We start from the raw sequence: 14255 nt of genomic DNA, 5'->3' as shown, positions 1-14255 counted from the left end.
TACGTGTTCCATGGTTGGTTGAATCTGTGGATGTGGAACTGTGGATACAGAGGGCTGACTGTAAAGTTACACATGGATTTTCAGCTGTGCAGAGGATCAGTACCCCTGGCCCTCACATTGTTCAAGGGTCCACTGTATGTGTGTGTATATATATATGAATATGTACAGCCTTACTAGTAGTCAGGAAAAAAGCAATTTGAAATAATAATTAGATCTGGGTTTTTTACCCATTATGTTAGCAAAAAATTCTAGAGAATGATAATATCCAGTGCTAGTAGGATGAGCTTGATAATGTTTTGTTTGGTTTTTAATATATACATCTGTACTACCTTGACAAAAATTAAAAGTATAGATAAAATGGACTCTTTATTTAAATATGTATTTCTATTTGGCGTAAAAAGAATAGAGTTAATCACATGGGGAAGCCTTTCTCCATCCCCTCATTAGACTCCCTGTACCCAGATGAGGAAGTTTTCATTTTCTGAAGGCCTCAGACTCTGTATACAAATAAGAGGAGCCCTCACTCCTGAGAAGGGGAAGCAGTCTGGGGCCTGCAAGGTGGGCTCTGGTGGTGGGCAGTAACCGGCATATCTGTGGTCTTCCTGCAGATGGCACTGTTACCACAGAAACCAGCTTCATAATCCTGACAGCTGCCATACCCAGATTCTGCTCCTGGCTGGTTAGTGTCATTCATCAGGTGAAACTGGACATAAACGTGGAGAAACTGGGGAAAACATTTAAGGAAGAGCCTCTTCATTGGGTCCTGGTGGGATGTCAGATCCTTACCTAGCCACTTTTCAGGAATAGAAGTTTTTATCTCTGCTCTTTTCCTTTATACAGACGAATCTAGTTTCTTTAACTTTCTTATAATCTTGGAAAAGTTCCAAAAGAAAGGAACTCAATTATCTGGGTCCCTGTTAAGTTGTGAAAGGAAGAAATTAACACCCTCATTTTACAGATGAGACTGAGGTTTAGAAATTGACTAACCTGTCCAAGGTCACATGGAAAGTGAGAAGTGGATCATGTGCTCCCTTTTCTGGTCAGAATAGTTGCTGCTGAATTTTTACAACCACGTCTCTACATGTGGAATGGTCCCATCTTCATCTGTGGGACTTGGTCTGAAACTCTGGTGCCTTGGGACACAGAAAACATGACAGCAGTGAGTCTAGTAATGGTCTAAGCACCTATTTCAGAATCTGTTTGTATTCTGTTTCTACAATCCTGACATGAATAGAGAAGAGCAAGAGTCATCCTCTAATGTGAACATGTTTAAATGAGAACACATTCAAAATACTTTAAAATGTTCTCTTTCCTTCATCCCTAAAAATAGTTTTTTCCGAAGTGAAATGTAAGTGGAGACTAACATATTCTCTCCACATGTCGTAGGCTCATTTAGCTGGACTTCAGGTCCCCATGAGAGAGCCCGTCATGGCCTGGTGCTCTGAGCTTTGTGACCAGCAGCCAGCTCTGCCAGCCATCAGGGCCTGAGAACACTGGATTTGGTGGAGGGACTGCTCTCTTAGAAATATGTGAGCACAAGGGAGATCTAGCAGAGTTTTGCCCTTGAAGTAGTAAACTGAAAATCTGCACTCCTTTTGGACACAGGTAGAAGATATTGAAGTAAAATTTTCTGAGAAAACCCAGCAATCGGTTATGGTAAGCAGCCTTCTTATTCTTAATGTTAACATCATATCAAAATGAAATGTAAACAATTTATAAAAACAACTTAAAATATTTCCTCTTACTGCTAATCTAAAGGTTCTGTACCTTCTTGTCTCAATTCCTTTTTGTATTCTTCCCCTTCCCAGCAGAGCCCTAGAAATAACCATGTATGGGGTACAAACTAGAGGGATTCTTTCTGCCACTTAAACCTTAGGTGTTTTTTCGAAATCTCCCAGTACTTTTAAAAGCAGATCTCAGGGACTTCCCTGGCTGTCCAGTGGTTAAGACTTCCCACTTCCAGTGCAGGGGACGCGGGTTCAATCCCTGGTCAGGAAACTAAGATCCCACATGCCGCATGGTGCGGCATAAATAAGTTACATACATACATGCAGATCTCAAATTGGCCTAGACATGTAGAGCTAAGAGGTCAAGGCTTTAGGCCAAGGAGAAGCTGCCTCTTTTATCAGAGGATATAAATCTACGGGAACATGAGCAAGCATTGCAGACCATGGTGCCTAGACTCAGAGAGGACCTTAACATTCTTTTTCTCAGCACGAGTCACGAATACCAGTAATATGGCAAAGAGCCAAGCAGTGCCAAAGGCCATGAAAGAGCTGGGTAAATCTGAGGCTGACTTAGCAGCCTCTGTAGACAGACTAACTTGGGCAGGACTTTTGATTCTCTGAATGTTTATGCTGTAAATCACCTGCTCTTTGTGTTTGTTTTTTAAAGGGAGATGAGTGTTTCCTGGGCACTTTTCTAACTAGAGGAGAAGGGGCGTATCTTTATTCTAGTAATCCACAGTCTTGGCCTGAGGAAGGTGAGCGGCTCTGACTTTTCTGTTTTTGACTCTGTCTGGGTACCTCTTTCACAGGTTTCAACATGAGTGTTGTAATTAATAATACATCTGATATCTGAAAAAACTTGCTGATGTAGAATTGTTTTCTTACAGCTTTTCTCTTTTGATCTGTCCATCTTCCAGATGAGGAAACTTGTGCTAGAAAGGACTGGTGCCAGAACTGCACCTGGTCCTCTTGCTGCTGCCTGAGGATTGCTCTCAGAATGGGCTAGAGCAGCAACATGTCCAGAAATAGGTTCTGTTGGGCCAAAACAAAACCTGGGTTAGTTTTTTACTGCTGTGTAGCAAATTACCACAAATTCGGTAGCTTAAAACAACATGCATTTATTTTCTCACAGTTCTGTGGTCAGAAGTCCAGGAGGGCTTTGCTGGATTCATGTTTAAGGTTTCATAAGACTGAAGTCAGGGCATTATCCAGGCTTATATCTGGAGGCTCTGGGAAAGAACCTGCTCCCAAGCTCATCCAGGTTGTTTCCAGAGTGCATTTTCTTCAGACTGTAGGACTGAGGGGCCTCTTTCATTGCTGGCTATCAATTGGGACCACTCTTAGCTCCTCCTCCCAGGAGTCCTTGCCCTGTGACCCCCTCCATCTCAGCAACAAAGAACCTTAATTGTGTTGAATCTCTTTCACACTTCGAATCTCTCTGAACTCTTCTACCAGGCAGAGAAAAGTCTGCTTATAAAGGGCTCATGTGATTAGAGGAGACCCAATCAAATAATCTTCCTTTTGCCATATAATGTTACGTGAATACAGGAGTAACCTAAGAGGATGAAGATCATGGGGGCTGTTTTAAATTTCTGCCTATCACAGTGTGCCCTCTGGGCCCCACGATTCTCACATGCAAGATACAATCACCCCCACCCAAGAGCCTCATTCCATTATGGTAACAATTCAGAGTCTTAAATCTCACCAACTGAAAAATCCATAATCTCATCATCAAGATTATTTAAATCAGCTGTAGGTGAGGCTCTGGAGCTAATTCATAAAGTACAGGTCCTGAACACAATTCCTTTCCATCTGTAGGCCTGTGAAATTAGAGGCAAGCTATCTGCCCCAGCCCTCACAACATACAAGGTAGAACTGGCATAGGATAACAGTTACAGACATTCATATTAAAAAGGGGGGAAAATGAAAGGTAAAAAGGAGTCCCAACCCCAAGGCAGCTTTGAAATTCAGCTAGGCAAACTCCAGTTCCTAGATTAGGTTTCAAGGCCTAGGAATAGTCCTCCATGGCCCTTAGTTCTGCCCCCCTGGGCTCTTGGTTCTACCCTCTAAACTCTTAGTTTTGCCCTCTAGGCTGAGGACTCTGCCCTCTGGTCTGTGGCTATACCTCTGTCGTCCTTCCTTTTCATGAAGGTGGCACTTTGTAGCTGACTAGTTTTATCAGCCTGCTTCTTGCCGCTAGAATTTTGGGGGTCCAACAGTCTCCTTTCATTTTTCTATTCTCTCTATTCCTTTCAGTCCAAGCTGGCAGTGTTTCTGCTGATGTAAAATTCTCAAGAACTGTGTTGGTCTTACATGGATTTCCTGGGGATTCATTCCATGCTCCTTTTTGGTTTCCTCAAAATAACATTTTCTTATGAGTCCTATTCTTTCCCTGTTAGATAAGCCTTTTTTGTGGAAGAGGAGTTGTGACTTACTCCACAAATTCCTCATCCTTTACTAAGCAAATTCCCTCTCTGGATAATATGTTCTTCTTGAAAATATTCTCTCCAGTGACAAGTTGCTCTCCATGTTCTCAGATCACTGGTTAAACTTGGCTCCTCCGTTGTCATAGAAGATAAAGCACAAGGAGTCCTGGTTTTCGATCCACAAAATGCCAGGTAGCATTTTTTATCATGCTGTGCCCCCTGCATTTCTGCCTCTCCAGATCCTGGTGCAAAAAACCAGGAAGTTAGGAACATTTGCTAAAGACAGGAGAGTGTGTGACAGTACTTCCATCCTTGAGGCAAAGTTGCATAATGTTTTAAAATCAGCTTGTAGACACAACACAGAGGTGGTTGTGCTGTGTCATAGTTGAGCCAGTTATAATATTTAGCAAGGATATTTGCCAAAATTAGTTTGCACCTTCTTAGCAAAAGTCCTTGTTAGAAAAATAATCTTACACTGTATTGAGTTATCCAGCAAGATTCAGTGTATCCCGAGGTCTCTACACACGAATAAAGCCAGGAATTTCTGGGGCCTTGTTAGTCACACAATTGAGAGCTTAGATTTCACACTTTCTTAGTTCCTGAGGAAAATGTAGTTTGAATTTAGGAGATGGTTTTCTGAGGCAGGAAATTTCAGTAGAGCAGAGAATTTAAATAGGAGTATCCTCTGGCTGTGTATTAAGCATTTCACCACTTTAGGGCTCAGGTCAGTTTTATAGGGTTTGAAGTTTATACCACTTCAGGGCTCTCTTAAGGAAAAATAGTACATACAGATGGTTAGGTCTCTTCTCTGGGCTTTGAAAAGGGGCTTGAGCAGGTGAGGGGTCCTGAAGCTTAAATGTCATTTGGGTCTAGGTAAATCTGCCTGGAGTTGAGACTGAGATTTATCTGTTCCCATCCTCTGAAGGCATTTAAAGAGCTCATCAGCATGCATTATCTTGATTGATCTTCGTATCTTGAGCCCCATAGAAGGTGAAAAATGGGTCTGAGGTTATAGTACAAGTTAGTGATGACATCTGGTGGGGGTGGTCCAGGTCTTTTGATTTTTGGTCTAGGGATGGCCCAGTGAACTACTTATGGACAAAAAGAATAGTACTTCCTTTACCTTGAAATGTTTCCAGCTCTGGTATCTTTTCCCTTTCCCAGTTAGTGACTTCTGCTATCAAAAGACTTTTTGTTATGCAGCTTCCTTTTCATTCATTTCCTTTATGTGCCCTTCTCTACCCTACCCTGCTGACCTTGGTCAGGCAGGCTGCCCAGTACCTAATCCTCAAGAGCCTGCTTTAGAGTTTTACCACATATGCCTATATCCCTAAACAATGTCTTATTTTTGAATTTAATACAAATTAGGATCATACTCTATCGTGTTCTTCTGGGACTTGCTTTTTTCACTCAGTGTTCTGGTCCCAAGATTCATCCAGATTGTTGTGTGTAGCCATATGGCTCATTCATTTTCATGGTTCCATAGGATTGCTTTGTATGAAAATATGCTGTTTATCCTTTTGACTCTTGATGGACATTTGGGTTGTTTATAGTTTTTTGCTATTGCAGACAGTACTCTCATGAGCATTCTTATATATGTCTCTTGGTGCACCTGGCACCAGGACAGTGCCTTACAACACATCTTTCTTGTGGTATGTAAAGACATAATTGCCATCTGTGGTCTCAATCCTCTGATTTTCCTGTTACATTTCTGGCTGGTTGTACCAGCCAGCATTGAGATCTCTGGTATGTTGGTCTTCCCTGAATGTTTACCACTTTGTTTTTGTTGTTGTTATTGTTGTTTAATATTTATTTTTTTTTTTTTTTGGTTGTACCAGGTCTTAATTGCGGCAGGCGGGCTCCTTATTTGCGGTTCTCAGGCTCCTTAGTTGCAGCTCACCGGCTCCTTAGTTGTAGCATATGAACTCTTAGTTTTGACATGCATGTGGGATCTAGTTCCCTGACCAGGGATCAAACCTGGGCCCCCTGCATTGGGGGCGTAGATTCTTATCCACCACGCCACCAGGGAAGTCCCATGTTTGCCACTTGGATTGCTTTGGTTTTTGATATCCCTACGTATGGAATTTTCTGTGCTTTGCCCCCAGATAAAGTCAGCCACTCCAGCAGGCCAATCTCTCTCCTTCATAAGACTTCTGCATCACAGAGCTGGAGGGGAGGTAATGTGAATAGCCCCAAGCTACAATACCATAGATTTCCACTGTTCTTACCAAGCTTCAGTAGAATTCCTTAAATGCTTCTCAGTTTTGTTGGATAACTTTGGTCCGTTTCCAGAGTCCTTAACTAGTTGTTTTTGACAGTCCAGTTTTATGGCTGCTTCCTGGGGAGAGAATTTTCCAGACTCCTCACAGCCATTTCAGAAGTCCCAACCCTGAGGCTTTTGAAAGATATTTTCACTTGATAAAGAATTGTAGGTTGACCATTTCTTTCTGTGCTTTAAGATGTTGCTCCACTTCACTGTCTTCTTGCTAACATTATTTCTGAGCAGAAATCTACTGTCATTCTTATCTTTGTTCCTTTCTATGTAAGGTGTCTTTTATTACCAGCTGCTTTTAAAATTTTCTTTCTTTTTATCACAAATTTTAAGCAATCTGATCTTTATGTGACTGGTGTGGTTTTCTTCATGTTGCTTATGCTTGGGATTCATTTAGTTTCTTGAATTGATGGATTTAGAGTTTTCCTCAAATTTGGAAATTTTTTGGCCATTATTTCTTCAGTTTTCCCCTCTCCTTCAAGGATTCCAATTACATACATTTGGCTGCCTAAAGTTGTCCCACAGCTCGCTGATGCTCTGTACAATTATTTTTAGTCTTTTTTCTCTTTGTGTTTTATTTTGCATAGTTTCTACATATTCTGATTTACTAATCTTTTGTTCTGCATTGTTGTTATGAGTTTGTTAAATTAACATTTGTTAAACGGAACACAGGCTGCTGGATGGTGAGCCAGGTTCAACAAAAGACCATGAAAGAAATTGAAATAAAGAAGTTTATTACTCACAGGTCCAGGAGGAAGTACATGGCATGCCTTGAGGGGCTACACAGAGGTGCAGGGGGCAGGGGGCGGTGGTCAAGGCAAGGTGCAGGCTGGACCTGGGTACATGCCTTTATTAGGGTCTGTGGGTTGGAGTGCTTTGGGATTCCTTAGCCTTTTGGCTAAGGCCAAACTGGTCAATTCAAACCAAAAAGCGTGGGGTTTTGGTAAGCTCCATGGAGGTCTTATATAAGGGGCACACAAGGGGAAGGCACTAAGGAGGCAGCGGAGACTGTTGATGACAAGGGCTGCTGGGAAAGTCATATCAGGAACTTACATTTGCTTGTGACTCTGCAGGCTGTTGTCTAGGGCATGTGCTCGCATGAGGGGGCTAGTGTCAGTTTAAGGCCCGTGCAGGCCACTTGGCCAAACAAAATGGATGCTGAGGCAGCAGTACCACGGAGTAGCTAAGCTCTCAACAGTTGTCATGTCATTAGTCTTATCCAGTGTTTTTTTCTTCTCAGAAATTGTATTTTTCATCTCTAGAAGTTCAATTTAGACATTTTTTACATCTTTCATGTCTCAGGTTAACATGATTCAGCCTTTCCTCTAGCCGTGAACATAGGGAATACAGTGATAATAACTGCTCTATTTCTCTTTTACTCTTATCATCTGGGCCTTTCTTTTAAGCTTTGTTAGGCAAGAAGCAGAGCAGCATTTAGTTTAGGACTAATTTTACCCCAGTAGTGAGGCAAAATCATTCTGAGAACTCTACCTGCCATCCCTATGAAGTATGAGGTTTTCCACTGTGGCTGGTGCAAATGGGCAGAATATCTGGTGCAAGGTATGAATTGATGTTCATTGTTTTACATGGGAGTATCCATTTTTTCCAGTACCATTTGTTGAAAAGACTCTCCTTTCTACTTTGAATTGTCTTTGCACCTTTGTTGAATATCAATTGACCATATATCTACTATTTCCTACAAGCCTCAGTGAATGGTTGGCCCTTGGGCAGCACCTTCATTATCCCTGTAGCAATTTACAGATTCCAGAGTATTTTTTCCGTCAGGCAGAGATTTTTTAGCAATGAGGAGCAGAGATGCTGGTACCATTGACACATAAAGTCTGAGAACTCTGGTGACCAAGCTGAGTTTCACCTTCCTGTGATGGGAAGGCCCAGGCAGTGGCCATCTGCTTCATTCTGCACCCTCTCATGTATTCCCTTGTGCTGATATGAAACTGTTGAGGGACACTTTAAAAGAGAAAGTTCTCTGCAGCACTGAGCATGAATGAATTATATCGCATATACCTACAACATACATATTACCCACAGTTGCGTGTTACCTACGGCATGGATGACTCAGGAACAGGATGATGAAAGAAGTAAGCAAGTCACAAAAGAACGCATGTATTAAGATTCCATTTGTATGAGAAAGTAAAAGAGACTAAATTGTATATAGTTTATAGATACATTGAAGTATGGTAAAACTACATAAAATTTGGGATGTTCGTTCCCTCTGGGTGGAAGAGAGAGGGCCTCTGAGGAAGGACATTGAGGAGGCTTCAAAGGCACTAGGAATACTTGATTTCTTAAGCTGAGTGGTGCATATACAGGTATCAGGGTTTGTTGTTGTTTAGGTTTTTTTCTTTAAATCATATGTGTATACTTCACATAATGTCACACACACAGAATGAAAATTATCCAGCCATTGCATCATAATATTTTCCCAGCAGTGATAATGTTCCCTCTTTACATAGACTGGACCATTGGAGGATTTTTATTTATTTATTTTTGGCTGTGTTGGGTCTTTGCTGCGTGAGGGTTTTCTCTCGTTGTGGCGAATGGGGGCTAGTTTTCGTTGTGGTTCACGTGCTTCTCATTGCGGTGGCTTCTCTTGTTGTGGAGCATGGGCTCTAGGCACGCGGGCTCAGTAGCTGTGGCTCAACGGCTCTAAAGCGCAGGCTCAGTAGTTGTGGCTCACGGGCTTAGTTGCTTCGCGGCACGTGGGATCTTCCCGGACCAGAGCTCGAACCCGTGTCCCCTACATTGGCAGGCGAATTCTTAACCACTGCGCCACCAGCGAAGTCCAAGGGTTTTTATTTGTACAGCCAGTTGTCTGAAGAAGGAAAAGCCAAATTCTTCATTAACACTTGGTGTCTTATTTTGCCCTGAGGGCTCATTCCTGTTAGACTTCCGGAGATGTAGAGGTCAATCAAAGACAGCCCTGCTGTAGTCCCCTGCTACTTCTTGGGTACTGAGGGGGAACTTCCTCTTACCTTGGGTTTTCAGACTCACAGAATGGAGAAAGAATGAAAGAGCCCATTAAGCAAGGCACCAGGGATTGGTTAAGGAGCCAGGGAGATCTCATCAGGAATTGGCTCCCCTAGTCACTGAGAAGCCCTTGCAAAGGCATGTCCTATCAGACAACAGTTTGACAGTCACAAGTCCAGAACAGATACTGGAAGTGTTACTACTTCAAGTGGATTAGGATCTAAGAGACTGGGGCACTGGCATTGGACCACCCAGTGACAGACTTCAGTTATCTCATGTGTGCCCTGAGAATAATAACAGAGTTACTATTCCCAGAGCAAAGGGTAGTTGCAACACAGAACAGTCTGCACCAGTACTAAAATCAGCTCTTGCCCTGGGCCAGGCCCCATAGTGAGTGCTTTTCCAGCACTGCCTTGTGAATTTCTCTCTGCCTCTTTTCCATTTTGTTTTGAGGCTTTAGAATCTAGAGGGAGGAAGAATGCTGGAGATGACCTCCCTGATCCACTTCTTTTCCCATCTTCCCAGTGACTACTTGGAATGTACCAACTCTCAGATATGTGCTGTTTTCTGGAAGCTTTGGAGTGATTTTGAGGTTTGTCCAGGAGGCCTTTGAGTGGTACTTGTTCCTCAGAAGCTACGTGTTAGAGGTATACAGGTGGACGGTGAGCCCAGGACATGCAAGGGTCCAGATACTAAGCAGTAGGTAGGGGAGCAGTTTCTACCTGATTACAACTGTTGACCCCTCTTTCCTCTGTAACAGTAGGTAGAGTCATCTTGTGGCTGGAGTTTAAGAAGTTGTGGTGTTAGGAGAGTGTTAAGGGCTTTGGTTGGGCCCTGGAGGAGTTGATGGAAGGAGATGGCAGTGGTGGGACTGCCAGGAAGCACTGAGGGCTTGTTGAGGTTGAGCAAGCAGAGAAGGTACCTCATCAGATTAGCCACACATGGGCTGTGGAGAGAGCAGAGGTAAAGGAAAAAAGAGAACCGAAGTGGCTAGAATGATACAGTGCCCTGGCATCAGACAAACCTGTGTTCTGTACCTGGCTCCACTATCAAGCAGTTCTATGACTTTTGGGAAGATCTCTCTAAGCTTGAGTTTCCCATCAGTCCTCTAAAAATAATACTACCTCTTCCAGTTGTTGCAAAGATGGAAAACTGTAAGGTATATGACATGGTTGGTGCTTAGTAAATACTAAATAAAATCTGTTCCCATCCCTTTCCCTGACAAAACAGAGATCAAAAGTTTGTCTTGTCTCTGGAGATTGACCCTGAATGTGGATGAGAGGGAAGTCAGAAATTTCTGAGCAATAAGGGAAAATGGGGGAACTGAAGGCTTCAAAGGCTCAGTGACATCACGGGATGAGGTTTGGGGAGTGAGATAGTTAAAAGTATGATGACATTTTGTAGTCAGAGAGTAGGTTCTGGAGCTGAAGATTTCAGAAGTTAAGACATTCTGGGTGCTGCTTTAGTGGTATGGAACTGGCATTGAGGAGCAGCAAGGCCAGAGCGTGGCATGGCCCACCCCGTGATCTCTCGGGGAATGGGAGTGTCGGCTTTGGAAGAGAAGACTGTGAACATATTCAGAAGCTGTTTGAAGTGTTGTCGCATAATTAGGAGGGCAGTAGATGTGAGCAGTGAAGGAAAGGAGGGGCATGAGTCTCTGAGGGCATGAAAATATTGTGCCATTGTGAGAGGGAATGGTCTGGGAACAGCAGTGATGAACCTTGGCATGGGTGCAGGATTAGGCTGGGGCATGAGGAGCCTCCACTCAGGAGGGCCATAGGGCAAGACTGTGTGTCGGTGAGGCTAGGTTTTACTTGCTAGAGGGTAGGAGCCTTACAGGACTTGAACCATTGAGTGCCTTGAACTGGGCTGGCTGGTAAGGTTGGCATTAGTTCCCTCTGACTGGTTGTCTTGTTCTTTTGTTGATATTCAGGCTTCAAACCATCCTCTAGTACCTAAAAACTGCCTCACCTCCCCCACTTCTCCCCACCCCCCATTAACATGAACACACACAAGCACATATACCCTCTAGGCCCCTCTCTGCCTCCTGAAACCCCACCTTCTCAGGAAACCTTCAAAACTTGGCCTTTGCTCTCCTTGTCATTACAACTTACACAGCTTTGGGGCTGCCTTTTTAGAACTACAGCTCAAGGAATCAGTCCCTCTTCTTGGTCTCATATCCTCTGCCTTAGCAATAAGATATTGGCGGTTTTCCCCAAGCCTGTGCCTTGAGCTCTTAAGAAATACTTTGTCTCTTCTCTGTTTGTGAAAACATGGAAAGAAAGGCTATTACAGGAATAGGAAGGATCCAGCTTGGACCATTCCAGAGAGCAGCTTCACCTAGGCATCTATGGGTGCCCTGGGTGCTTCATTTGGGTCTTCAAAGCAAGCCCAGGCCCAGCCTTAACCCTTGTCACCTTAGTGTCCATCATTTCTGTGATCTACTCCCTAGGGCCCATACTGAGCTGCTGTGTAACTTTGGCCACCCAGAAAACAAGCAGCTCTCCTTAAACCTGAATCCTTATTCTAAGGAACCCACACTCAGTGTCCATGTCCCACCCATCTTGCTTTTGGGAACTACAGAACAGCAGCCTCCAGTGTCTGTAGAATTCACTTATTGCCTAACTCACATGTTCCTTTCCTGGCAAGGGTCCCTTAAGCACCCTTCACCAGTCTTTCAACAACTGACGCCCTAGTGCTCTTTCTTGGGCCTTATGTGAGAGATGTGGTCATTTCAGAGCTGAGCCAGCTTCTGCCAAAATAGTAGAAAGGAGCATCTATAAACTCAGTAATGGAGCAGACATACCCAAAGTCTTTTTTAGTGTATTTCCCTGGAAGACACCCATAAGTGAATGTGAATCTTGCCTCTCTCCATCAGCTGATAACTTACTCACTTGTTGCTTTTTCTAATTCTTATGCAAAGACTGTATCTGATGCCTCATTTCTCTCTGAGGCCCTAGGAGGGTACATTGTCTTTCTCAGAGCACAGGGCTCAGCATAAAGATTGTTTAACTTAAGCACTTCAGATGGTCTCTAGTTACCACTCTATCTTGGCCTGGAACCTGCAGGAAGAACATTGTGATACTGGCCCCCAGAATCCAGCCCTCCAGCTCTTACCTGCTCTCTTTTCCTTCCAGGGAAAGTACATTTCTTCTCTGGTGGACTTCTGTTTTCTGACCGTCATCACGGAAATATCATCATTTCCAAGGATCACATGAATTCCGTTTTGTTCTATGATGGGGTAGGTGTTTTACAGTCCATGGTTTTGATGTTCAGAAAGATACTCACACTTCTGAGGGAAAATCAAATAACTCCCTGTCCTCCCTCTACCACCACAGGGCAGGATGTTAGGAACCAGCGCTGCCCTTGAGGCAGGCAGGCAGGCAGGAAAGTCATGGAGAGGCTCTTGTGAGCCATAGGGGTAGCTATGAGTTTCCCCTAGCCTGTACCCTTTGACCAGGGCACAGCTCACCACAGTGTGACACCAGAGCAGAGGGCAGGTCCTCCACCCTATGTGGTCTCAGCCTCAAAACCAGCTTGTTTGGGAGCCGGGACAGAGACCGGGTAAAGTGGTTTGGTCAGATAGCTCTGAAAATGAATTCTGTGAGCAAATCAGAAAGAGTTGTGTCTTTCTTCCACATAGAACCTGGTTCCTTAAAGGCTGTTCAAAAATGCAGGCAGACCAACCAGACATGTTAGATGGCTATATTAGGTGAAAGCTTTGATATTTGATATTAATTAGGTTAAAGAGTCTTCCAGCATCAGGAAGGAAAGGTTGAAACTTAAGGGCTGGAATGATGTTACCTAATTTTGGGGTGGGTGGGGATGGATTTTTAACTCATATCAAAAATGAAAATAAACTTCTGAGAAAATTAAATATTTTAAAATTTCAAAAGTAGAAAGAAGGGTATATTTACAAATTTTTCTTATGAGAACTCTTTTAAATTTAATTTTTATTTTATATTGGGATATAGTTGATTTACAGTGTATTAGTTTCAGGTGTACAGCAAAGCGATTCAGTTATACATATACATATATCCATTCTTTTTCAGATTCTGATGAGAGCTTTTAAGATCTACTGTCTTAGACATATATATTATTAAATGATCACCACAATAAGTCCAGTTAAGGAGAATGTAAAAATGAATATTTATTAAATCTTTAGGGACAGGAAGACTTTCTAATTTAAATTTTTATTTTATATTGGAGTATAGTTGATTTACAATGCTGTGTTAGTTTCAGGTGTACAGCAAAGCGATTCAGTTATACATATACATATATCCATTCTTTTTCAGATTCTGATGAGAGCTTTTAAGATCTACTGTCTTAGACATATATATTATTAAATGATCACCACAATAAGTCCAGTTAAGGAGAATGTAAAAATGAATATTTATTAAATCTTTAGGGACAGGAAGACTTTCTAATCTAAGCTTAGAAATGATACAAGAAATTCTAAAGGAAAAGTTTGTCAGATTTGACCACTTAAGGATTTTTTAAACTTTTTGCTGATAATTTATTGAAGTATACTTTAAGTGCAATTAACTGGCTACAAGGACTTATTGTACAACACAGGGAATATAGCCAATATTTTATAATAACTATAAATGGAATATAACCCTTACAAATTGTGAATCACGGGCTTCCCTGGTGGCGCAGTGGTTGAGAGTACGCCTGCCGATGCAGGGGACATGGGTTCGTGCCCGGGTCCAGGAGGATCCCACATGCCGCGGAGCGGCTGGGCCCGTGAGCCATGGCCGCTGAGCCTGTGCATCCAGAGCCTGTGCTCCGCAATGGGAGAGGCCACAACAGTGAGAGGCCCACGTACCGCAAAAAAAAAAA

General features: G+C 42.9%; 1 protein-coding gene across 2 annotated transcripts in view; it reads left to right on the top strand.

Moving 5' to 3' along the window:
• DNAAF9 (dynein axonemal assembly factor 9) overlaps positions 1 to 14255 on the top strand; it is a 153371-nt gene that overhangs the window by 90044 nt on the left and 49072 nt on the right. For both annotated transcript variants that reach the window (XR_003682785.2, XM_024117123.2), the window contains exons 18-21: positions 609 to 679; positions 1606 to 1656; positions 2395 to 2482; positions 12551 to 12654. Coding sequence is in view for 1 of the 2 variants with exons in the window: in XM_024117123.2 (XP_023972891.1) it covers positions 609 to 679; positions 1606 to 1656; positions 2395 to 2482; positions 12551 to 12654 (314 nt within the window). In the remaining variant the exon portion in view is untranslated. The remainder of the gene's footprint in view (positions 1 to 608; positions 680 to 1605; positions 1657 to 2394; positions 2483 to 12550; positions 12655 to 14255) is intronic.

This window comes from Physeter macrocephalus, chromosome 14 (genome assembly GCF_002837175.3).
Source record: "Physeter macrocephalus isolate SW-GA chromosome 14, ASM283717v5, whole genome shotgun sequence".
Taxonomy (NCBI): Eukaryota; Metazoa; Chordata; class Mammalia; order Artiodactyla; family Physeteridae; genus Physeter; species Physeter macrocephalus.
This window is presented reverse-complemented; position numbering and strand designations above follow the sequence as displayed.